Raw genomic sequence first — 26,754 nt, forward strand, 5'->3', positions numbered from 1 at the left:
TCACGCGAGACGGCCTCTGTGCGGAATTATGGGCGTAATACGGTGTTGGACGCTTACCTTGGTGTCCTTGTTGGTTGAATTGCGATCGCATCTGTGTTTGAAAGCCCTGCTGCTGCTGCATCAGAACGTGTCGCCACTCTTGCTGAGCGCCACGGCCCGCGATGCTATTCCCAAGGCCGTCGGGCGGGCCGACGCTGACGTTAGGCGGCCGTTGATTATTAGTCCTAGGATAACCGAGACGCTGATGCATCTGATGCATCCCGCCAATGGCGGCCATACCGCCACTGCTCATGTACATGTTGCCCCCGGCAGCGTGCAACGTCTGTTGTTGCTGCTGCGCCATTTGCGGCCTCATCATCGGACCTGGGGTGAGAAGAAAACGACGATAACGTTAATGGGCGTGAAACTTTTTTCCCGTTTCCTTGTTTTAACTCCTGCCTCGACGTGACTTCGAATTCTTAGGTGTGCGTAGAAACTCTGAATCTTTCAAATATTCTTTCAATTACAGTCAGTCCCATAAGCATTCATACCCTCTATACTTATTGAAGACATTTGTCTAATTTCAATGAATGCTTCATGATTCCAAATCAATTAGTAACTGTAAATATACACATGTGTGAAGTTTATTCATGCACACATTTATAATAGGAAGTTAATTTAGAAATATGAATCCTATCATTTAAGTTAGATAACTTTCTTCAATAGACGTAGAGGGTACAAATACTTACGGGACTTACTGTATGTAGGATTTTTTGGGGATTTTAAGATTTCTGCGACCCTTCAAGGGGCCTAGGAATTTTGTTTAGATGGAACGTGAGTGTTTTTGGAAAATTATAGTGTCTAGGCAATAGTTACTATCAACGCATAACACGTGTGCAAAACGTATTGCTTAGAACAATGAAAAAAGTCAATTTTCCTATCCTTTTTAGTATAGATATCGATCGCGAAGAAGCGTCGCTACGTTCAGGATAGCTGGATACACGAGGAGTTAGGCGTATTGCGAGCGCAACGCAGGATTGCTTTGTGGATTTTTCGTTTGGATAGAATCTTATGAAAGTAGCTCCAGGCAGATCGATAGGAGTCTCGTATGGGGTACGGTGTATAAGGATATTTACGACCCCCCACCCTTCCCTTCACTATCCAGTTCGCGTTCTTTCTTTCTGGTCTGGAACGGATCCAGCGAGAGATCGAGTTCATTTTCCGACGAATGCTTGTCTAACCAATGGTTAAGAAGCGTGTAAACATTGTTGGAACGGTCGAGACCGCGGAAAGTCAAATATTCTTTCACGATTATTCATCGTTTTCGTTAGACAAATTGAAACTAAAAAATTAACGGTGAATAAGTTTATTCTGAAGATAATTGTACGACAAAAAGTTGAAACTTAAAAGAACGTGCTAAACATTGCTTGTATGAGACTGAGAGTTTAAAAAATAATTCAATCAATAATTTTCAACGAATAATCAGGATTGTTCCTATGAAATACAGATTCACACGAAGGTGATATTTTTTAGAGATGGAAGAAACGTTAAAAATATTTTGAACGAGTGGTAATCGAAATGAAATTCATGAATTTTGCACTCCGAGGACAAAATTAACGCGAGGATTCCATAAATCTCGTTATAAATTTTCCTCGTTTACGTGAGTTGTCGCCTTAGTTTTCTGATTACCACTTTCCATAGCTTCGACGTTCTCATTTTCGTAGAAGTTTTCTGATATGATCCATTCGTATATCCAATGATATATTTCTTTACCTGCTCTGGAGATCTCCCACAAATAATATGACTTAAAGAACTAATAAATTCTTTTCTTATGAAACAACCTACTAATTTAATTTACAATTCAACCAAGAGCAATTTTATCTAGCAACAAAACCACAGAACAGCGCGTAACGTTGACACGTTTACCGTGTTATATCCCCTTAACCTTTATCAGTTTATCAAGCGATAAAGAAAAGCGCAGGAAATCACCATTGGGGAATCAAAACCGCTATCGAGCACACACCGAAAGAGTCATTCCCAGTTTCGACGGAAGATGAAAGAATCGATAGCAGCGTCGGATTCTCATTAGCCTGAGTGCCTTTCGACTCTGGCCAGCGCATATGAAAGTGACGTACCGTCGCCACTTTCAGCGTAAAAATAAAAAAATAAGCGAAACAGAAGAATGGATCGCCAACCAACGCCGTCTCGCTTGATTTACACTTTTTCAAAAGTACCTGAGTCTTCTTGGTCGGACTCTTCAAATGTAAATTAAACGATCGACTCACTGTTTTGCAAATTCACAATCTCGCCTAAATATTTATAACAATCACGATTCAGAATAAAAGTATTCATTGAAGACATTAATCGTGAGAAATTTGATGAAATTAAATGATAACGTGGTAAATATTCGTGGTAAATAAATTTTTATCGATAATATACTTGTTTGATAAGGACTCATAAATAGTAAGTCGAAATGTTGCAACACACAACCCCCTGTTACCAGAGAAACAGCTCTCAGTTCAATTGTATTTCTATTTGTACTTGCAAAAGGCATTTTCAGCAGACAAATTCCAAAAACCCAGATTATAATTTTATTTTTTTCCCAGTGTTGGCCTGGCTAACGTATAAATGAATTCGATTCGAGGAAACTTAGCATGGAGTTCTCGATGGTATCGCGATCGACTAACCTGAAGGTGGCATAGGCTGTTGCGTAACCCTTCGCATAGGCCCGGTATTGGGAAACCTTGGCTGCTGACCCATGCCGATACCAGCGTGCATCATTTGGGCCTGAGCCGCCGCTTTGTATTCGGGAGGCGGTGGTCTCACGCCTCCCATTCCTCCAGCCATGTGCTGTTGCTGTTGCATCACCTGAAAAATAATCGAACAATACATTTCCATTACTCCACGTTCCTCGAACACTGATCTACGTAGTGGTTGCACTACGAATTACGTGTGAAAATTTTCTCTGATGTAGTCTTAACCCTCTACGGGTAGAATTCTTTTTTCTGTAGACAACTTGTAACTCATTTACTTTGATATTTCAGGTTGATGGTGTTGTTAACTATCATCAACATTGTAATCCATACTAATATTATAAATGCGAAAGTAACTCTGTCTGTATGTCTGCTTGTTTGTTATCTTTTCACGCCTAAATCGTTGAACAAATTTCAATAAAATTTGACATAGGCTATACTTTATTTTGATAAAAATAAGATTTTAGTTCGAAATCTCAATATTTTTAAATAAAGTTGTGGCATCACGATACTCACAACCGGAAATATCGATCGAAACATCTGACTTACAGAAAACAAAAGACAGTCACCTACTGATTCACGAATGCAAACGACATAAAATAAGTAGTATTCCACACGAGTGAAACCGCGGGATGCAGCTATACATATGCAGCTAGTTGATTATCAAAGACATTATATAATTAAGACGTACACATCATCTCGTGGAAAATCTAAAATTATTTCGTAATCTGTCGATATTAGTAGCACGTAACCTGAAAGTTACACGAACCCATAGAGGGTTAAACTAAGACCTCGATTATAACTTTCTTTTATAAAGAAAGTAGAAAATAACAGATTGAATGCAGCCGGTAGAGATTACATGAGGTATTTCGTTTGATTTAAGAGTATCGTCTTTGTAAGTGTACTCTGATCGGTACCAACGACTGAGAAAACGGTGACCAAGCGTCTCTGGTTGCCTTTCGACAACCGTCGGCGTCGCCTTCGTTGTCGTCGCGTTCACAGTCTTTCGTTGGATCCGCGTAACACCAGGAAGTGGAAACGCAATCCAATCCGATGGGGGGACTTGTGCAACGACACCGATGGTCGAAACTTCCGTGGTCGCCGGCAGCACGACGACAATGCGGCTCGCAACGAGTCATCGATGCATGCCGCAGCTCAGAGTTGCAATTATTCCTTCGGAATCTGTCGGTCGGCTTTCTAACTCGCTTCTATCATTGTCCGTGCCTTACGAGCCGAATCTACTCGTTCTCGTTCACTGCGCTCACCGCTTCACGCTATTCACCGGGTGCTCTTAAGGTTTCGAGATTTGAGGGATTAAACATCTTGCAACGGTAATTTTTGATGTTGTAGTTCGTTATTAGTTTTATGATTAACGAAACTAGCTATTATTCTTTCCATTTAAGCACGAAGATCGACTCGGAAAAATTTTATCTGGATTGAACGATCAAAGAAGGAGTTGGAGAGGAATCACAAACAGACGGCAAAAAGAGAACTCTTGAAATGAGTTTATGTTTCAATGTAGCATTTTTAATAAAAAATGATTTTATTTATGAATCTTAAATTCATTGCACTAATTTCTGCCATATGAAATTATTTGATTACAATAAATTTATATTAATTGAAGTATTTGTTATGAATAATAGGTAAAACATAATGAAAATGGGCAATAACATAATATAAATCATGTATCACAACATAAAATGTATCATGATTCGAATTTTACATTCTTAACGAGAGCAAGACATCTTCGACAGAATACCTCTTCTGGGGTGTTGGGAAGGTTAAGAATGACTGGATTAGGCGAATGCCACCCTGTTGCTCTCGTGGGGCCTCGGTGAACGGAGGAAGCAAGTCATCCTTGGAATCGGCACGTAGCAATTTCGCGCGTCGTTTTCCCATTGATTCGCGCAGAGAGAGAAAGGGGACCCGCTTCCGTGAGTCGCGTTCTCGTAAACGTAATCGAATTCTCGGCTCCTTTTTGGCAAGATCAACCACTCGAGCTATAGAAAGATCGACCGATTTGGTCGACGAACGGCAAATCCTTCCACGTTTCGCGAACCCCTCGTTTCGTTCGACGGTAGAGGAAACGTCGTTCTCACGGTAATTACGACCGATCTTCGTGATTAACTTATCATGAGCCAAGTGAATTGTTTAAGTGGCCCGATATCCAGGAATCTTTATAGCTTTGGCAGCGTTGCGCTCGATTTCGTTTAGTTTGGGACGTCCACTGCTATTAGTGGAGCATCACTTATTCAAATCATTTATTTGTTTTCTATTTTTGTGCGAAATTAACTTGTTGGGTTGATTAACAAGAGGTATAATTCAAAATCGTTGCGGTCTGAACGAGCTTCGTTAAAAGGTTCCCAATCTCAGAGATAAAGAAATGCAAAGAAATTGATGATAATTAAAGAGAAAAGTATGTATGTACAAACAGTCCCATAAATATTTGTATCCTCTATGTCTATTGAAGACATTTGTCTAAATTAAATGATAGGTTTGATGATCCCGAATAAATATTCATTATAAACGTATATATGTGAAAAGTTTGTTTTTGTAAACATTTATCATGAAACATTTATTTGAAAACATCAAACTTATCATTTAATTTAGACAAATCTCTTCAATAGACATAGGGGGTGCGAATACTTATAAGACTGACTATACATAGAAAAAAAATTACGATTGAATAGTAACATCTTGGAAACAGACTAAATAAATCATGTTGAAAAGAAGCATCAGAGGCTGAACTAATTTTTAGTATCCATGTGGAACTTCTGTTACTTTATATATCCATACTTTCCTCGTTTTCTATCTGTTCGAAACGATTTAAAAATGCTCAAGAAGTGATGTAAATGAATATTAATTGAGTAATAGTATCCAATTTTCACCAGTAAGCGTATCACGAATTCCTAAGACTGCACGTCGCGACAGAGCCGGATAATAACGTCGATCACGGATTCCTAGATCCCCGAGTTCCTCGAACTCGTGCAAACATGGCCACAGCATCCGGCAGCGTGCAGCACGTTAACTATCCTAATGGATTAAAATAGATACGGGACTATGCATCGGGTCAGCGCGTCAATTTCGTTATCACGACTCTTCGAACGAACGTGCGCTTATTTTTTAACCCGTTTGAGCCCGATGATGCAACGTACGTCATTCAATACCAATCCAAGAGAGGCAATGGTGCACCAGAGGTCTTGACTAGAATCTAATTCGTTATCTACTATGTTTTAATTTACTTCTTATTTTTATTACATTCAAAGAATGTGTAAATAACCTGTCAAGAATATGCCACAAGAGGAATGCCCAAACATTAGTTAACCCTTTCACACCTGGCGTCCACAATTGTAGAAACAAAATTTTTAAATTACCGACATTATCCTTAAGGCGAATGTTCTTATTTGTGCACGTGAAGAAAAACCAGTTTTCCGCAAAAACTACACTATTAGGATTTTCTACATTATTTTTTCCATACAAATTTTAGTCCAAGTTAATCCTAAAAATTAAATTACATTAGTACGAGAAAAAAGATAATTTCGGTTTGAAAGGACCGAGGTATTATCAAGAGAGAAACGATGAATGAAACGGAAGGTCGATGCCGACGAGGGATGACTAACCAATTGCGTGAAACCTACGATTGGTAACTGGAGCACGATCGCAGAACTGCCTTCGATACCTTAACGTCGTTAAAGCGATGGTTGTATTGTAACTGACTCATTCGTTAATAAATCGAGTCGCATGTCCGCGAGCGCAACGTGACCGCAGGCGACTACCGATCCGCGAATCGACGATAACATCGTGACGTTAAACGAGCAGATTTCTTTGTGCAGACAGTTCCATGGGAGAAACTCGTTGCACGGTTTTGTTTCGTCAAACTCTATTAACTGTGTGGCTCTGTGGCTGGAGCTCTGCGTTGAAACTCTGCGGCGACGTTATTAACCTATTCAGTCTACATTGTAATGCACGTAGAGTTAAATATTGTCCGTATGCATACGAAAGCTTTCGAAACGTAAAATTCGTGTATCGATTTCTGATGAGGGTTCAGGCAGATTTTCGACGGCTCGAAGACGATGTTAATTCAATTTTTCTACACTTTCGCGGCAGCACGACGGAATAGCGCCGTTCGAAGAGACAATTCGTGGAAGACGGGGATTCAGTGACAGTAATTGGGGCTCGCGGACACAGTTTCTTCGGATGCAAATTGGAAATGCATAAAAGATGAAGAACACTGTACTGGACAAGATGTAAATGACTGCATGCAAATGTTGACTGATTGCAAAGTTGCAAGCGTTACATTATACCTCGAGTAATCTAGAACAACGTCGCGGCAACAAAACATCGACCCCCCTTTTCTCGCGCCGAGACAAAGGGCAATCAGCTTATGCGTCGGTAAAAATTGAAAGCCCTAAACAGTGTAATGCAATGAAGGCAAGAGCGAGGAAAAATGTACTCGCGTAGAATTTAGAACTCTAAAACGAGCTGGCTCGTAACGTGCCTGTGTGTCGAAGTGTTTGGTTAGTGGTATTTAAATAATTCTATTTTTATATAGTTGCAGTGGATAAAATCTACATTCATGTATCTATGGTGCAATGCAGCGGGAACGTGTAAAAATGTACTCGCGTAGAATGTAGAACTCTAAAACGAGCTGGCTCGTAACGTGCCTGTGTGTCGAAGTGTTTGGTTAGTAATATTTAAATAATTCTATTTTTATATAGTTGCAGTGGATAAAATCTACATTCAAATATTTATGGTAGGTTAACGTCTAATAATAGTGGAAAATCCTCAACATTTTCAAATTCTGCTCCTACAATACTAGAAGATATACGAGTACAAAATCGTATAACGGGATTATGTATTTAGAGATTATTTTGAGTCAAATGAACATTGAAATGATCTATACTTTCCAAATTATTGTGCCCATCGAACGAACCTAAGTTTAAATGAAAACAGGAAACCAGAAAAAAATGGTCCAAAGCTTCCAAAGAAAAATGGTACCGGCGATAAGTCGGTTAAGATAAACGCCACACCCTGTACATCGCAAGAAACGAAAGCAACGATAGCCGTGTACGCAATATCATTTGTTGTCTGTTACACAGGAAGTGCACGTGAGCGCTGATTTCCCGATCACGGAAAAAGTTTCCATTCATTGTTCGGCGGCCCCGAAGAAGAAGCTCGCTCCTATTTGCGCCGGTTCTTTCAACGCGATGGAACAGAAGTTGCAAAGGAGGTGCGATACCTGTTGCACACGAGCATCGCGGGAACGAGTCAACCGCCGGATACGAAACTTAATGTTTCGGATAATGTGCCAGTCGACAATATCGCGTCGCGATCTCCTACCACTGCTTGATAGTCATTCGAGCGCCGTTTTGGAAAGGAGTCTCAGTAGGGCACCATTTGCATCAGGAGACATATATGTACATTTCAAAGGTAAAGTGAGTAGAAAATTGTAGACGTTGTACTATTCGTTAAAAATATGGTTTGTCGAATGTGTGGAATGTATGACTGAAAATGTGATGACTATAATATAGGGTTTTTGTATAATGAATTATATTTTCTTTAGTGTCAATGAAATCTTTGGTGGCAAATAATGCAAACAGGTCCAGTATCATCTAACCTGAATCATGACATTGTCAAACAAATGTGTTGGTTATAATACAGGGCTTTTGTGTAATAAATTATATTTTCTTTAGTGTCAATGAAATCTTTGGTGGCAAATAATGCAAAGAGGTTCAGTATCATCTAACCTGAATCGTTATAGGTTTTATACTGAAAACCAACTTGAGAAATACATGTGCTCGGATTAGTTTTACCAGCGTCTCGGCGCCGCCCAAGTTGCGTCGTGGGACGAAACGAATCGTATAATCGATAGCACTGAAGCCTGAGAGAACCCTTGCGCGAACACTACGGATGCACAAGTCCACCGTGGTGTTTAGTTTGACTCTGTCGTTACTATATTTTACGCGAAGCTCTCAATTTTCGAAGGAACCGACCCATAAATTATAGTACTCTTTGTCGCTGCGTGTGGGCTCGCGATGCGTCGATCGCCATTGAATGATACGGCTGGATTGTTTCCTCGGAGAAAGTTGCCTGGTATTTACCAGCCGTGCCCAAGTCTTTATGAAACATAACAAACCGGAAACCTGCTGGTGACGATCTCAAAAATGGCATTGTTCCCCTCGAACGCAGCGTAAACCCAGTCATGTGTTTCTTAACGTAAACAGCACGTCTTCGACAGGACCGGAAACTTTTCTAACAATGGAAGAAACTTTTACAGCCTTATTCCGTTATGCCATTCTGACGAGTATCGGTTAAAATACTTCTCGGAGATGCTTTCGAAAGGTTGCGTTTCCTCTGCGTCCTTTGTTGCGACTAGCGTTTGGAAAGTCCAAACAATGGACTCGCTACTTCTCTTATATCTGAATGTGTTGAATAATTTTGCTTCAGTGGGTAGCTGGGTTTAATTTGGAACTTCTAGCAGTGACTTGAGGCTAATCAGATTTCTATACTCGATGATGTCTTTTAAGGAACCAATTATGAAAGATAAACCGTTGTTGTCACAAACATAACAAAGACCATAGACTCATCCTCAACCAAACATCTTAATCTTGGTTCCGAGTTCCTCACTCATCCTATACTTTGTACCCTTCCTTAATCATACTCTCCTTTGACCGCTGTCCTTAACATGACTCATCCTCCAAACGATAGAAAAGCCCGGAAAAATCTAAGAACCAGTCAGCATTCAATATGCACCGACACAGTTGCGACTTAGTTGTACAAATAAACAGCTTTGAGAGTTTCTCTAAAAAACAGTGTTGTCAGTTAATTTCTTTCGGTAATCTAACACACTACTTTTATGTTGCATAGCAGAAATTTCATCGACAAACATAGGATAACATTAGCACTGCATAGAGTCTAGCTCTCTACCCAACAGCGGCGTTCCTACCGTCGCTATTACCATAGATAACCATCGCTCACTGCCATTAGGTAATTAAACCATAAACCACCACGTTCACGCCCTCATACGCAATAAACGCGCAAAACATTCGTCGCTATCGATCACGAAACGCAAACAGGGTAAACGCGTACCTGGGCGCGCATCAGTTGCTGTTGCTGCTGCAGAAGCTTGGCGTGCTGATGTTGATCCACTTGATTAGGCGGCACTTGCTGAGGATGACTGCGAGCACCTGGTCCACCAGCGGGCTGGGGAACACCACCAGCAGCAGCGGCTGCTGCTCGCTGCCTCAGGCTCTGCTGGGTGAAGTTGATGGTCTGGGACTGCGAGACAGAACAATACGTGTCTGTCTGGCCACCAGGTCCTGGCTGATTCTGGCTCTGCTGCTGGTTGAAGTACATGCCCTGTTGAGCGGCCACGGTCACGCCAGGCTTCAGGTCACCGGTGAGCTGCATGTGCTGACCCGCGGACACCTGTGACAGAGAAAAGAACGTTTGAATTAGAGTTTGAATGATGTAATAGTAACACTAGGATTACAGAGATTTCTTATAACATTTCCATTGGTGAGGTAATGAGGGGTAATGAGTGGGTTCTCTGTTTATGTATGTTTTGCTTGTATGTTAAGAATAGATTAAGCATATTTTGTACTGAGACTGTAAGTGGAAGTGGAGGCTCTATAACCCTTAGGGGAATATTAAATAAATACATACTGAAGTAATGTTTTAATAAGTAAGGTCGATTTACCAAAATTAATTAGGAGGTTTAGACAAAAATGAATTTGTATGCATGCTTGCCTTTTTGTATATAGACAAAAATCAGCATGAGCGTTTGGCAAAAACTAGAAACGGTTTCTGTAAGATCTGGTAAAATTAGGGATGGGTCAAAATGACCGCAAAGCTAGTATTAAATACAGGTTGAACAATTGAACAGATCATGCATTCCGTGCACCGTGTAACCCATTGACGAGCCCTGGTATTAACATCTCCTTAACCCTTTCGCCACAAGAAAGACGCGCATGTCCGACGCCGGTGACAGCGAGTTTTATTGGCTGTTCCAATTGTTCAGCATCCCCCTTGGGTTGTAAGCGCAATACGAATCGCTCTGTTACGTATGATCCACGGTCGATGGTAGATCGGATCGAGCGGTGCTTTTCATGAAGGCCACGAAGCCGAACAACGGCTCGCCGCAGGCGGCCTGGAATTCGGTTTCTGGCAAAAAAGCAGCGGACAAGTGGCGACTATTGTCCTGTCATCGCTCGTATCGTAGGCAATGATACAAAATGGCTACCGTTCTTCAATATTTCATCCAGCAGCCAAGGGAAAAAGGACTGCACCGTGTGGGGAAGGAGGAGACCAAGACACGACCAGGGGACCTCTACGGCTTCGATGACTCTTGACCTCCAACAATCGAGTCGCGGTAATCTAGTCCGAGTGTCTGCATCCCCTCGCCTGTTTTGTACGCCCGAATGAATGCCACAATCCCTTAATGGCTCCTTGTAACGAAGTCCTTATCCTTGTTACATCGCTAACGTACGCCTCGAACTCCGATCCACTCTAACGCAATGAACACACCTGCGATAATTGACCTTTACGAAAAGCAAACAGATCCACTCTTTCGTATATCTCCCAATTTTAGAAAATATTTGTTGTCTAGAATATTACGCAGTACTAGGTTTATCATGTTTTCCATCTCATGATAATTCATACTATTTCGTACAATCGCTGGATTGCAAATTAACTTAGAACGACTCATCACCATCGAATCAAGGAACGATGAATTCCCCAGCCTGCGAGTGAATTTCTATAGCGAAGCGTCGAATAATGAGGGCTTACGACGTTCCTCGTTGGCCTCGGACCACTTATTGGTCGTCTCCGCCAGTCCTTTGTTCGTACGCACCGTATGGAGATTGCCGATCTGGTACCTCGTCGGCACCGCATTATAGCGAACAACTTATGACCGATGTGGCCACCTAAGTGTCACAAGGTCTTGTGTGCAAGCTGTGCATAATCGAGCCAAACCTCGATCGTTTTCTATAGATATCAAAGTCTAACCAAACACATTATAGAATATAAACACACAAGTAATACTTTCCAGAACTGAAACTCTCTTCTTTAAACAATTCAACTTAATTACAACAGCAGTTGAATCGCCCTAAACATTTAAGTTGCTCGTTCCCGTTGGAAAGTACGAGAACGAATAAAGGATAAGGTACGAGACAGGTCTGGCCACGGAGATCGTTCCAGCCAGCAGTCGAGGCTACCCAAAACCGTGCACGTAACGCGCATAGAGTGTCCTCGCGGAAAACGAGCGGGCGAGTTACGTGTTCGCCAGAGAATGGCTGGGGTGGCGCGACATCAGGGGCTTTTAGTTATGACGCCTAGAAGGAGAATCCTAGTCTGGCCCTGGTCGTGCATAATTAGCCTAAATCACGGGCGTTCCGCTGGGAGCTCCTAGCCGCGGCATCTGCATAACGCGTGTCTTATTATCTTCTGCTGGGAAGGGATGACTTTTGGATAAAACGATGAGTGTAGTCAGCGTTCAAGAGTTTCGAAGCCTCGAAGGTAAGAGAAAACGACTTATCAGCGACTTGGGTTCACATATTAACTCTGATCTACGTGTGGATTAGCATGTTCTTGACTCGAAAGTTTGTTTAATATACAGATAATATTGATTTAGAAACTTTACAGAATAGTACATTACAGAAACAATAGTCTTCACTGAGCTTGACTCTGGTTTCCTGTGTTGAGAAAATTTTCTCTTGAGTTAGTTCTTACTGCTGGAGTCGAATGCAGCACCAGGTGTTAGTCTAGAGCTCTGGACGAACCAACCATAGATCCATGGATCTTCCACGGACCAAGATGCTCCGAACGAGGCTATTCGGATGGGAATACTAATATGGAGAGAGGAACGCTGGTCAGCGGCCTTCTAAGGAACGCTGGACACTTTAACGCGCTCGAGCTACCTGAGACACTGCTCGTTGACGTTAATTTTATTCCTTTCCACGTGGTCTTCGTGTTCCTCTCATTGTTGGCGTGGGAAGATAGCGATGGGTAAATGCATTCGCAGCGTTCGATGCACTCATTCGCGACCCCGTGCACGGCTTCGCCATGGGATCCGATGGGAGGTGGTGTTAGACAGGGTTAAACGTTGAATGTCGTGGAGCTTGCCAAGTAGATTGCTCGAGAGGACGACTTGGTGGGCTCTAGTAGCCTATTGCGCGAATACGGTACATCGTACGGTCAAACATCATCCATTGTTTTCCATTTTTCCGCAGAATGGCGGACGTTACGCGGAAGCGATAATATTCACGCGTCGAGGAACGCAGAACAAAAGAAACGATATTTCTCGAGGCGTAACGTAGGAGCAGTTTTCATGAATCGAGTATTCGAGGGATTTCCAATCACGATACAGCGCAATCAAGCGTCGTTAATGACGACGCCGCCATTAGCGATCGGCGTCGGTTCCCGGAACGATTTTCAGTGTGTCTCTGCAAGCGAACTTATCGATCGTTTGCCGCCAGTTGCCATAAACGCGTATCGCTGGTGCACGCATCGCATTCGCGGGGGGCAGACGCGTGTGTTTCGCATAATCGCCGTCTTCTGTTATTATGTACCTGTGCGCCAGGCTAGCTGCGCGAAACGGGTCACCGAACCTGTTACACTGACAGTTGCGGTAGGTGTGCCAAGTATCTGAAATTAGAGGTCGCGTCAGGTATTAATTATGAATTACCCAAGCTGTTAGTGCCGTCTCGTGTGATTAATAATATCCATTCGTGTCTGCGATTGCGAACACGACGCTGTATCGATCTGGAGAACGCGTACGCGTGGCCTCAGAATCCTGACAGGATGCAAACGAGGTTGACTCGATTCGTCTTTGGAAGTTGTGCCTTCGTAATATTTTAACATGGAACGTTTCGCATTGAGAATTGGTCGAGAAGTTTCCTCCTGCATGATTAACTTCTATTTAGGTCGCTGGATGACCAGCTGGTCTCGCTACTAGGTCTTCAACTTCTCTCGCTGAGTTTCGTTGAAGCAATAAGAATCCCATCGACCCCATCGAGGCAAATAAAAATTTTCCTGATTGCAGTATTGAAATCTTACACAGGGAATCGGTTGGAAAGTTTCCTTCTCTGCAGGTAACTTCTATTTGGGTCGCTGGATGGTCAACTGATCCGATGCGGAGTGTCCGTCTACCCTGAACGTGTTTGTTTAGCGTCTTGATGCATGCCTGGATGTCTCCGTTCGAATATCAGCTCTGTTTTGCTTGCGGAGTATGACTTTGACATCAAAGTTAACATCTGCGCGCTACTTGCTGTACTTTGCATCTAGAAAGTGGATACCTCTTGGTCACAGTTCGAGACATGTTGACGATGAACTAATTCTCCGAGTGCGAGTCTTCTTATGCCCTTACATTTTAAATCTAGGCTGCAGCGAAAGTGATCCTTACATTTTTGTAATCTTTCTTTGCTAGTTAAAGGACTTGCCAGTCAAATTTCCACAAAGTCATCTTTGGTAATAAAGGATTAATCTAGACTACATACAATCATTGAAACAATGGTTTGAATTAATCTGAACACAATTTTCCAAATCAAAGCAGCATTGGATGCCATCTCTATAGTCCCGAGATGCTGGCTATGGGTTGCAATAAGGAACGGATGGCAGCGCGGCCAACGTAGAGATAAATCCATCGTCATTAGCGCGTTGCACAGAAGCGCGATGCTGACGACGAGACGGTGAGTCACGCGTCCGCGAGGAATCGCGTTGTGGCTAATATCGCAATGCTGTAATCGCTAATCATAGCGCTCGCGTCGTTGCCCGTGCGTTCCATCAGCGAAAGCAGTCTTGCGAACATGCTCACCGAAAGATATACAGAGGATGGGGAGAATTTAGAAAGCCAACGCTCTGGTCTTCTGGTCTTCGATCGTTACCAAGTTAGAACGATGGAATGGCTTAGGGAGCAAATGGTGGAGATTCTTGCTGTGAGATTTTTGCTGACCTCGGGATATAGAGTATTGCCAGATAAACCGCAGCAGAAAGGCGCTCTGTACCACAAAATCAGGTTAATCTTTGGTTACAGTTTGGTTCTCTAACAATGGATTCTAACGAAAAAGAAAGATGAAATCATAACACCGCGACATACGTCATTTGAAATCCCATTCCAGGAAAAGTGCTTCGCATTATAACTCACAATTGACGTATTCTTCCAAAGCATGACAATACTCTTAGCGAGAAATAGCTCTCATGACTCAACTGATACAGTGTTTATAACCTTGAGAATATATTCCGTCGACACGAAATATCTAATAGACGTCACCGTGTTCACCAAGATCGTCGGAACCACAAAAGCCTACGTTTGTTCGGATGAATCACCCAGACGTTAAAAATAGTGCAGCCTGCGCGGAAGTTATGCGACATTGACCAACGCTGTTACTTAACGACGTTCTCGATGAATGAATTTCGAGACCAGTGTCGCGGAAGCGCGTCACGCTCGAGTGTCAACGGGAAACCAAACTTCCCGCCACGGGGAAAACATGCTCGCCAGTGTGCAAAACCTTGTTCGTGGCAAGACGAGACGGGCAACGTTGTCTAATGATCAGCAAACCTGTAATAAGACTCTCTGGCAGAGGAAATTCAACGCTGCGCTATAGAACGACAAATGCTAGAATATGAGAACGGGAAGGAACAAAGACGTATTGGGTCATTCGATCAGTGACGCGAATGTTCTTTTATGTTTTTGGAAGATGAAATGCAACAACGTGTTTACTATGGGTTAGATCTACAGCTCAGGTGTTATCTAATACTGGTTAAAGGGAGGAACACTACAAGTAACTCTAGACACAGTACAGGTATAACTAAATACACTGACTAATAGATGTGCAACTAAACACAGTGGTAGCCTACTCAGCCAAAGTAGGCACTTTCCAGGTCCAAGCAAAATGAATGGACAAAAAGATCATTCCACCTTTGATCAGACGTCATTTCAACAAATTTCCTGATTGCTAGCCACATTACACTGCAACCTAGTTCCTCTACGATAACATCAAAATATATTGGAGAACCACTGTGAACATTTTGCTGGATGCGCGTCGGGTTAGGGAATATTCCGCGGAACAGAGAGAGGAATGGCATGCATCCAGGAGTCGAGTGACCTTGAGATGGACACCTCGTGACGGAGAATCCCACCTCGCCGCGAAGAGAAATCCGGAGTGCATCGCGTGCGTATGGTTACGGGGGAGAGGCAATCCTCCGCGCGCAATTGCGTGGCAGGAAGAGCTGGAGAACCGTCCAAGACCAAGGAGAGCGAGACAGAAAGAGGACGAGCGCGAGAAGGATGGAGGCGTAGGTGGAAAGAAGAGGGAACGACGCTGAACGACAGAGGAGGAGGACTCTGCGAGTCGCACGAGTCTCCGCGGACGGTGACCTCCGCCCCCACCCCCACCAGGCGTGCCACTCTGTACACATCCAGTGTGGCGATGCTACTACCGATGCCGCGACGCCACAACCAGCGGTAGCCGTCGGTGACGAATGACTAGGGATGGGATCAAGGATCTCCCAGCGTCTACAAACCTTGCACTGCGCTTGGAAATCAAAACCTGACTATTAAATGCGATACTGGGTACTATGGATGCACTAGAGCTGGTGCAAGTGACTCTAGGACTGCTGAAGATGTGAGTAAATGTGACCTCTAGATATGAAACTGGATAGCCTAGATGCGATAGTGGTCATAGTAGAGGTTTTGAATGTCCTGGAGAGTTAATTGAATGGATATATCAATTTAATTCGCAATACTGGAAGAAGAATGCACCAGCTAGCAAAGATGACCGCTAGTGTATCACTACTGCAGCCTAGGTATAGTAGTGGGCATATTTGAGGTTTTGGATATACTGGAAGTTCAACTGAATGGATATCAATTTCATTCAGAAATACTACAAGAAGAATGCACTAGTTAACAAAGATGACCACTAGTGTATCGCTACTGCACCCTAGGTATAGTAGTGGCCATATTAGAGGTTTTGGATATTCTGGAGAGTCAACTGAATGGATATCAATTTCATTCAGAAATACTACAAGAGCCAGCTAGCAAAGATGACGAGTCCAATATCATGATTCTATCTTCAGGATCTACATCAACATAATGCTAGTACTAGCTTTACAGCATCTGATCCACGTGATCTCATCGTGATCAGCCACTCTATAAAGAATAACATCTCTTTTCCGACTTGATCAGATCATTCTCAACGCCACTGATCTATCAACTGGTCGGTTTCTCTTTCACTCCTCTGCGCGTCGATGTATCATCCTAACTTACGTGTTGCGTCGGATAGGGGAAAATCTCGTTCCTTTTTTTTTTTAATCAATCACTAGTACAGGATACATTTGCGAATCACATCGCGTGCAGATCAATATACAAGGCTGTTTGAAATTAATGAGAATCGAGCAGTGGCTTCACGGTACCGCTTTTTATCGCCTCGGGACATCTCGTGATCGCAGGTGGAATAATTGATCCAGCGGATTAAGGTGGAACTGAATACACGGGATAAATTGAAACGGGGGAAATGCGCGTGCGTTTACAATTTCAGCCTCGACTCGCGCGCTCGTAAAAAATCTTGCGGTTAATGCCATATGAAATTTTAATAGACGCTCCTGAATGGAAAAATCAAATTAAAAACGCTGATAGTCAGTGGCGGCGTTATTGCTTCTGGAAAATTAATGTATTAAACTTGCAAAATTTAAAGTAATTTTGCCTTGCCAATCGTACTTAAAATGACTTCCACAACGAGCCAACTAGGCTCATCGCTCTATGCAAACATCTTAACGTCGCCGGATGAAGCATCAACGAGTACATCCATTTGCTCATCGTTAGACAAGATTAAGTTGACCCGTAACATGGCGGTCAGGTACGTGGAAAAATGGCATAGTAGTGCAGGAACGGTGACCTAAGTCTACATGATCCAAGGTGGGTTCATCCACAAGAAGAACAATACTTGAAGGAATTATAGAGCTTGGACCGACTTCTTCAAAAATAGACAAATAACACTCGTAGAATGCTATTACTTGAACATTCAATAGTAAACTAAATCAACCGTCTCTTGTACAGTCAGTCTCATAAATATTCTATGTCTATTAAAGAAGTTTGTTTAAATTAAATAATATGTTCGATGTTTTTAAATAAATGTTTCATTATAGATATGTACACGGATAAACTTTACACTTGTACATTAAAAAAAAATATATATATATAATGAAAAATTTATTTGAGAACATCAAACCTATCATTTAATTTAGTCAAATTCCTTCAATAAACACAGAGAGTACGAATATTTATGGGACTGACTGTATATCTGTAAACTTTCTAACAACGCATCGAGAAAAATGGTGCACGGTTAATCTCCAGAAGGACAGCATCGGTACTCCTGTCCCCGAAGGTGGGTCCAGAAATGGCCGCCGCGTAACGGACAGGAAACTAGGAACATTGCGCTCGCAGTGGAATAATCCGGTCGAAAAGTTAACACCGTAGAACAATGGCGTGCTTCGTGCTACTCTGTGTAATCCCACTCTCTGCAGCGAGCAACGCAGCCAGACGGGAGGAAGAAACGAGTAGACGACCGCCGAGAGAATCCCTGATACTTTGCGCAACCGTGGAAGCTCCACGACTGGACTCCGCAAGATGAACTCTCCAGCAGTCGTTCCTAATGCGCTTCCCGTTTCCACCGCTCTTTTAACTGTACAAATATGAACAACGCATCATTAACTTTTCACGAAAGATTTTCCGATTCTCGAGCAGAGCTTGCTGGGTTCGTTTGGAGGGATCTTGAATTTTCGCAGCCCCGATTGCGCGAAACGATTACTCCTGTTTGAGCCTCTGTGGACACGAAAGCATGTGTCTGGCTTCAAAAGAAATGCATTCATAATTGGACAGTCTATTTATCGTAATATCATGGGGTTTCAAACATAATTTGAACATTTTCGAAACATTCGTGAATACGAAGATTCGAATTGCTTGAAGTTTTATTTAAGCATGGAAAGTTCCCGATAAAATTTCTGTAACTTTTCAATATCGTGGAAGCTCTGAAGAATCTTAGCAGTCTTGCCTGTTTGAAAAGTATTTCAGAAGTTCCGAAATATCAGGTTACGAGTACATCAAAATTTTAACGAATGATTGGATTATTTAATAGAATTACAGCATTGCCACTCGCATTTCTCTGAAAACAAAGGGCGGATGTGAAATAATAATCCAAAATTGTATAGAAGAGGGAGCAAATTTTTCTTTTGTGTGTGCGATAATAAAATAAATTTAAAACATGGCCATGTTAATGCATCTCCCTTATTATGCTTTGTATATTTCCTGCTTTGGAGGAAACATTCGCGTGGCACTGATATTAAAGGACAGAATAAAATGATTATTTCAAATTGCAAGAGACGATGATACTCATTATTATGAAATTACCAATACTTTAATGGGTTTTCGTTTCTATTTGTTCCTATCTATTTCGCACACAGAGTCACGAAAAGAAAATAATTCTATTTGGTAATTAATTGTTCCATTTTCGAAGCTCTCGAAGTCAGATACTTTATTCTATTTCATTTATTAAACGACAATCTGCGCCGTTATATTTCAACATTTCTGACGATAAAGTTTTCATGAAATTAAAGTGTTGTAAGACTTTACGAAACCTTTCATTTCGAAGCCAGCTACATTTATACATTATAATCGCAAATGAGGTCGACTAAAGCGTCCAAAATATTGGAAAGATAAAATATTTTTCCTCGCTCCTCGAGTTTCCAACGTTAATTCTGTGTTTTATTATTCACTGTGGTGTCATTGGTTGCACACTCTGACTACAAAAGTGTTTGTAGGAAACGTGGACGCAGCTCTATCGAGGGAACTAGTTAGGGTTCAGAGGCGGGCGTGCAACGTGTTCCCCGGAATAATGGCGGGAATAAAACAAGGGAAAAAAGAAGCTGGACGGAAGAACGCGATCGGGGTGAGCTGTGGCTCGTCGGAGAGCCATGGAATCGTTATGTCTCGCACCTAACCGGTCATCCACATTGTGCTTACAGCGCTTACAAGTGCATCTCGAGCGCTCGAGGCTCAGCATAAATAATTTCACGAGTGCATCTCCTCTGGATGTTCAAATATCACGATTCCCGCGCGTTTCCCTCTGACATACCCTCACTATATTGGCAGAAATTTTCCTATGTTGGAAACCTAACCGATCGAACTATCAATTCATCGTTAATAAGTGTCTCATAAAATATGAAATCATTATTCCAATTTTGGTATTATTTAAGGCTTGATTTGGAAGACAACGATACAAATGATCAAAACAGTATTAAGTAATAATATATTATGTAATATATGTTATATAATATTGTGATTCTCCAAATTATGGAATTTATTTTCTGGCATGGAAGAAGCTCTGATCATAACATATGCAAAAAGAGAATCACAGTGTTACGCTAATGAGAGCACAACGGTTGGAGCGACCAACTTTCTTTGGCTCTCTTATTCGGTACTCTACGAGCCAGCCTTCTCTTATTATGGGAACACTGGGATATCCTCCCACGAATCAAATTATGAACCTCGCTTTGACCTCTGACGCTGGTCATTTCTGGATATAATTCAAATGATTATATTAAAGATGACTCGAAAACACTGTATAATAATCGAGTAACAATCTATGATATAATTTTTCATTTTTTCTTTCAGAAATTACCCTATTCCCCGATGATGAAATGGTCTCAGTCCTATTTTAAGTTGTACGTTGCCCTACAGATCAATTCAAGTTATCCCAGCGGTTGAACCCTGATTTCTCAATCCCAGAGAATGAAATCTTGCTGTCGGGATAGAAAAATCTCGCCTTTACTCCTTTCCCTGACCTTCGTTTCCGTCCTTCGATCTTTAAATCGTTCTTCGAGACAAGCCAAAGAACGAACCGCTGCAGTGGAGTAGTCCGACACGAGAACAGCCGCTTTTCAGTAGTACAGCCGTAGCTATTGTCCGACACGATAGCCTTTCTCCTAACGGAGCCACTCGATAAGCCGGATCGGATCGACTGCTAACTGATCGAATTCACGTCCAAAAGACTACCACTTTATTCGAGGTTTACAAACTAAAACGGTATTTAACCGCTTGAGGTTCTCGAAAGGTGAACAAGAAAATAAATTCACCCAGGTTCGATTACTCTCGATTTTCATCGACTTGACCTTTGCTTTGTATATACGTATAATAAGAAAATCTATGACCACTGCTGACTTTACTAAAATAATTCGAGGACTAACTGTTTATTGATTGTTAAATATACAAGAAAATGCATATCAAATACATTCTAGAAGCATGCATAATGAGCTTAAATATCAACAGTATCAAACCAAGAGACAGCAGTCAACAGGCACTATTAAATCAATATCTTCTCCTAAGTTCATATTGTATATTAAATCTACCGGAAAGTTCTGTCTGTTTTTAAAATAACACAAAATAATAAATTTCTCATACTTTTGAATAAATTTTATTGAATAATATAATTTGTATCATTATTTATGACATCTTGTCAGCATAATTGCAATTTGTATATCGTTTTTCATGAATATTCGCATACTTGTTAAAAACTTGTTGTAACCGGAACGGACAGAACTTTTCGGTAGACCTAATAATTGAAGAAGCATATCGATCTCCAATTGTACATTTCAGATTTGAATTCATGAATACGTAATCACCCTTCTAGATGTAACTTGGATACATGTATGTATATATCTATGGTTTATTTCATAACAGACGTCCACTCGATCAAATTTAAGTGCAATTTAGCTTCCTCACCCTCTATCCTGCATCCTTCCACGAAAAAAATAACCGCATTACCATACAGTTCCCATAAAGAGTGAAAAATCCGACTAAATACAGTGATCGCAGACACGTCTGAGTCGGACGTTAAAAGGTGAAATGCGGAGGGTTGTTTTCCGGCACACGCGAGGGTGTGGTCACGTGATTGTGACGGTGACAGAGTCGAATAGGACGAAGAGGGTTGCGAGGAAAGTTCTGCGAAGAATTCGAAGGCCACACGCGACCCGCGCTTACAGTCTGTTCCTTTCTGTCCTAACTTAGGCTTCCTATCCTTCTCGAACCTCTTCGCCAACCGTGTGTTTTCCCTTCTAGAGTATTCACGAAGGTAGCTCCTGTTTTAGTCTCCCTTTTGTACTTTTCCCTTTCCTTCGTTGTTCCACACCCAACGCATAACAGCTCCCTTTTTCTCTCTCGACTACTTTCCCTTCGTTTTCTGCAGCACTCGAACGTTCGGATCGCCTGGTCGATTCCACGAACTGGCTGCGAAACACTCGCCTAAGCGGCGCGAACCAGCAGGCGGACGCATCGACGTTCCCGATATAACCTCTTGAATACGTCGGGGAAATCACCGGGACGCTGATAAATTTATACTCCGAGATGGCTTATGTACCCTAACCCCTCCAGGTTAATGTAATCGCGAGGGCCGGTCTCGCGCTAATCACGACGCCATCATCTCGATACAAGGAAGAAGGCGTGCGAGACAGCCAATTTCAATTTTGCTGAATTATTAAAAATCTCCAACCACCTTGAAATCTTGGCAAATATTAACTATTAAATAATTTTGTCGTCTATCATAGTAAAACCTCCTCTTTTAAATTAAAGTTTTCCCTTGTTACAATTTCCTCTTTGTATCTTTTATTTACGTACACATTCCGGAATTCATTGTATTCCCAGAATCTACCGCGCGTAACTAACGATTAGCCCCTCATGCTCGCGCGAAAGGGAACACCCTGTATAGCTCTCCGAGTCATGGACCGCAAACGTTGGCGCGAAACGCCGAGTTGGAAGAGCGATACGTAATTTTAATTTCACCCCGCATCTGCGCATCGCGCCAAAGTGGAAACGCCGAGGGAAGAGAGAGGGAAACGCATTATGCATTTACGTGTCGGCAAGAATGCGATTCATCGAGCGCACGCGGGCGCCACCAGTGCGCGAGAAATGCACGCTCGACGAGCGATGGTGTTTTAAGTAGCTAATTATCGCGCGGACGTGTACGCGGTGCAAAACAATAGGAAAAACTTGAGAAACCCGACGAATTGCTATGCAAATTGGCAGTCCTGATATTAAAGTATTTTGAATGGAAATTTTATCAAATTCTTTGGAGGAGACATATGCGTATAATCAACGATCAGCAAATATTTTTGAACTTTCTTCTGTGAACCACAAAAGGAAAATGTTAAAGTGACGAATGAAGGAAAATGAAAATTATTTTCTTATATTTAACTTTTCAATTCTTCAGTTATAATGTTTAGGGCTCCGCAATATAAAGGAAATTGGTTACTCCTAAATATCCACAAAATACTATATCGTTAACTCGTTTTAAAGCAATCTCACTCCTATAATTTCCAATCTAGAATTTTCGCAATTACTTCTTGAAAATGAAATAAATCCAACGATTAAGTGTCTCTATGATCGATTCTCCAAGCGATTCAGTCAAGAGCTTCTTCGAGCCGCAGAAATATTGCGCTCGTTTGGGGTTAGCGTACAGGAAGCGCGAGTGGTATGATGGAACGCAGGGACCGACAACATGTACGCGAAAGATTCCTCCCAGTAATCAGCTTAATTACCTTCCGCTCGAAAGTCCCGGACAACGTGAGCCGGTTAATGCACGACGACTAATTGACCGCTGTAAGGGTTCACGAGTGTGGCCATTTAACACGGCGATCGTGCACAGTGTGAATCATAATAATAGAAGAAGAAGTGCTGTATGTGTACGGCCACGATGCATTCCGCTTAATATTCCAACGTTTTCAGCCTCGAAAGGTGCTTAGGCGGCTGCCTCGCGATATTTTTACTTCGTCTTCAACGATCCGAGAAAATCGACCAGAGTTTCGAACAAAGCCTCCGGAATATAATTAAAAAACACGATGGATATTCAAGCCTGGAAACTCACAAAGGAACGAAGTCACCCTCAATTATTTTAGACGGCGTATTTACCCCCGTAAATATCCGTGAAACGCTGTGCTAACACGTCGATACGCAAATCGTGTGCACGTATTATCGACCGTGGTTGGCCCACCAGCTCCTACGTTGCCGAAAAATATTTGAAAGACGTCGAGTAGTCCACTCCTCGGGAGGAATGGGGTGGGAGGAGGGTCTTGAGCAGCATCGCCGTGCAATTTAACGCGTGGTTAATGACTCGTGGAAAGGGTGAGCAAGAATGTAGCGAACCGAAGAGGTTGGGTTACACCGTGAAAGGGAAACGCTTGAATACGGTTTAAGCGGGGGTGCGCGCTAGCTGCGCACGTAGAAGTTCAGTCAAGGGGGTGACAAGCGTAATATTCTCGGTAAGGGACACTGCCGGTAGCGGCAGCCGCGTTGCACGAGGCTTCCTGGTCGATACCAACGCGTCGCAGCCGCTTACGTGCGTCCCGTGCTGGCTCCACGGGTGCCCCGCGTGCAGATATCGCGTAACTCGATGATTAGCAGCTCTGGGAAACCGGTAACCCCGGCCAAACAGCACATCTCCATGCTTCTGACCCCACGGAACACGCGCGCGCGCGCGCACGCACACGCGTGGATCGATTGGCCATGCTCTCGAAACCGCTCGGTGGCCCTTTAAATTTCCAAGTGACGCCTGGCGCGCCTAATTACGCGACAAAGTTAGGAAAACTTTATTTTCATGGTAATTATTCGAACGAGAGGTATGCGAATCAGATTCTATTCGTTATTCGAAGAGAATTAGCGATGAACTGACCTTAAAATTATGTATTGCTGTAGGATTTTTTTCTTTAATGAGGATGGGGGGATGTAAATAAAGAAACAGATACTACAGAAGATTCTGATGACGAAGCTGAAGAAGTAACAAAGCGACTTGTAAAAAATACACGGACCAGAAATAGAAAAGTTCATCATGACGACCAGAAATAGAAGAGTTCATCATGACGACCAGACAAAACACGTTTTACAATAAAGGACGTCGAAGAAACCATAACGCCATTTACGGGACATGATGGCTTAGACATCAAGAAATGGATTGTTGACTTCGAAGATATGGCAGTCGAACTGAAAGTGTCAATCGAAGAGCATTGTTTTAAAACCTTTCTTTGTTCTTTTATTTCATTTAATTCTGGCCTTTTTACATTTCCTCATCCTTATTAAAAAAAAATCCTAGATTACATCATTTGTAACTCATAGTGTACTAAATACGGTGGCTTTATTAGTGCAGGAGTTTTATCAAAATATTTGAGTCCCAATCATGGACCTTGGCCGCTGCTCTTCAAATTCAAAGCCATCCCTCGTGCGTCTAATTAGTCACGCGATCGATTTCGAAGTCTTTTGCCGATAAGGAGACACCAGGCACGAAATTAGCGGTAGTAAAACGTTAATATTCACGCTGTGGTTCCCCTGGTACGAGTGGGTGAACCGATTTTGGGAAACTTTCGGTCTACGTGTAGAACGCAACGAAGGAGACCGTCGAAGCGTTGATGTTTGTGATTTTCGAAGATGATAGACACTGTCATTTTGCTATAATACCTGCAACATTGAAACTGGCTGTTGCAGGACACTCTACATTCTTCTATTGGGAACATAAAAGTGTTAATTTCAAAGGAAAGCGTAATCGGGAAGCTTTGAAATGGCATTAGTCAAGAGGATCAAATTTAGTGTGTACTTAACGGAACGGACAACGCGGAAGGGAGAGAAGTTCGAGACCTCTCATCTAGGCGTAGAACATATCTATTGTACGGAACTAGCTGAAATGTAGATCAAATCCGAGGCTCGTTTTATATTTCCTCTAGCCGCGGGCAATGAATTTTCCCACTGTTCGATGAATTTTTTACGCCATCGTTAATTTCGAACGGAACAAACGCTCGCCGTGCCACTTTTTTCCCCGCCAGCGAGCATAAATTTCGCGGGTTATCCCTGCCAGCGAACCGACACTTTCGTTCGATACTAATTTAGTTTTTAAATTTTCGTCCGGAAATTCGCCAAAGTTGCGGGGTTTTAATTAGTACCGTGCGTACCGGTGCGAATCACGTCTAAATCTCTCCGCGGGGTCGGAGAACTATTTACACCAACCCAGCATTACTAAAGAGTTAATTAAATTTATACAATACGTTCTCTGTAGATTGGTCCATTCGCGTCTTCGCGGTGAATACAACCTTGTGTATTATAATAAAAAGCGTCAATTTTTCTTGATTGTCTATCTCTAAGACAAATTTGTTTAATTGTGGTAAAAGACGTGTCAACGATGCAAGATAAAAGCGATCAATTTTGAAACACTACCACTTGAGGCTTCTAAGTGTAAGCAGTATTAAATGTTTATCCCAAAAATGTTTTCCATGGAAACTATGTGTAATATTTTATGAGGAATATTGTGCTGCGCCCCGTTTACTTATTTAGTAATTTAATCAGCAATACAAATCTGATAAGAAATCTCTGTAAATCTAGTATTAAAATCGATAACCAAAAAATAATAAGAAAAATAAACAATTATGGAACGACCCAGTATCAGTTCTTTTTTTAGTCATGCAACATCCGCCTGGTTCAGCGACCGCGACGTCGCGAAATTGCGCTTGCGATCATCGACGTATTAAAGGCATCGTTCACCGAGCCGCACGCTCAAAGCGCATTGCGTTACGCTCTCGCTCGGTCTTTGCCTCGTTTAATGTAACGCGCCCGCTATTTTCTCTGTGACTTCGTGGCTCCCACCCCCAACGCGACAACGACTTCCATCTTCTCCAGCGTTTCTCTTCCCTTTTTTTTCCGTTTCAGTCAGCGCACCCTTTCGTTCCTCATACCTCTTCCTAGCCCTCCGAGACTCCCTTTGAGTCCCTTTCGTACGTGCCCACGCACACGCAAGTTCTGTGTTTTCAGGGTTAGAAGGGGGGTGCAGCGGCTGGTTGCACCAGCGTTGATCGATACAGTTAACTAGTCGGTGTTTGCGGAGGTAGTTAGCGAACAATGCGCGCGCGTGATATTGCGCGGGCGCGAGCGAGTACGCGCGCACGTGTGCGCCAATTTGCACGCTCGCCGAGAGTGTGTCGCTAAGAAGCGTCGCGTGCT

The 26,754-nt window shown here is 42.4% G+C and overlaps 1 protein-coding gene and 1 long non-coding RNA gene across 2 annotated transcripts in view; one reads left to right on the forward strand and one right to left on the reverse strand.

The window, feature by feature from the left end:
* Positions 1 to 26,754, reverse strand: part of LOC128876010 (neurogenic protein mastermind-like) — a 222,098-nt gene that overhangs the window by 10,361 nt on the left and 184,983 nt on the right. Inside the window, 3 exon segments of the mRNA XM_054122091.1 lie at positions 58 to 363; positions 2,667 to 2,847; positions 9,822 to 10,160. Coding sequence (XP_053978066.1) covers positions 58 to 363; positions 2,667 to 2,847; positions 9,822 to 10,160 — 826 coding nt within the window.
* On the forward strand, positions 6,519 to 10,019 carry LOC128876018 (uncharacterized). Its single transcript, XR_008456934.1, has 3 exons — positions 6,519 to 7,415; positions 7,832 to 8,162; positions 9,890 to 10,019. It is a non-coding gene; the product is annotated as an uncharacterized LOC128876018 (long non-coding RNA).

Source organism: Hylaeus volcanicus, chromosome 4, assembly GCF_026283585.1.
Source record: "Hylaeus volcanicus isolate JK05 chromosome 4, UHH_iyHylVolc1.0_haploid, whole genome shotgun sequence".
In the NCBI taxonomy this organism is placed as follows: Eukaryota; Metazoa; Arthropoda; class Insecta; order Hymenoptera; family Colletidae; genus Hylaeus; species Hylaeus volcanicus.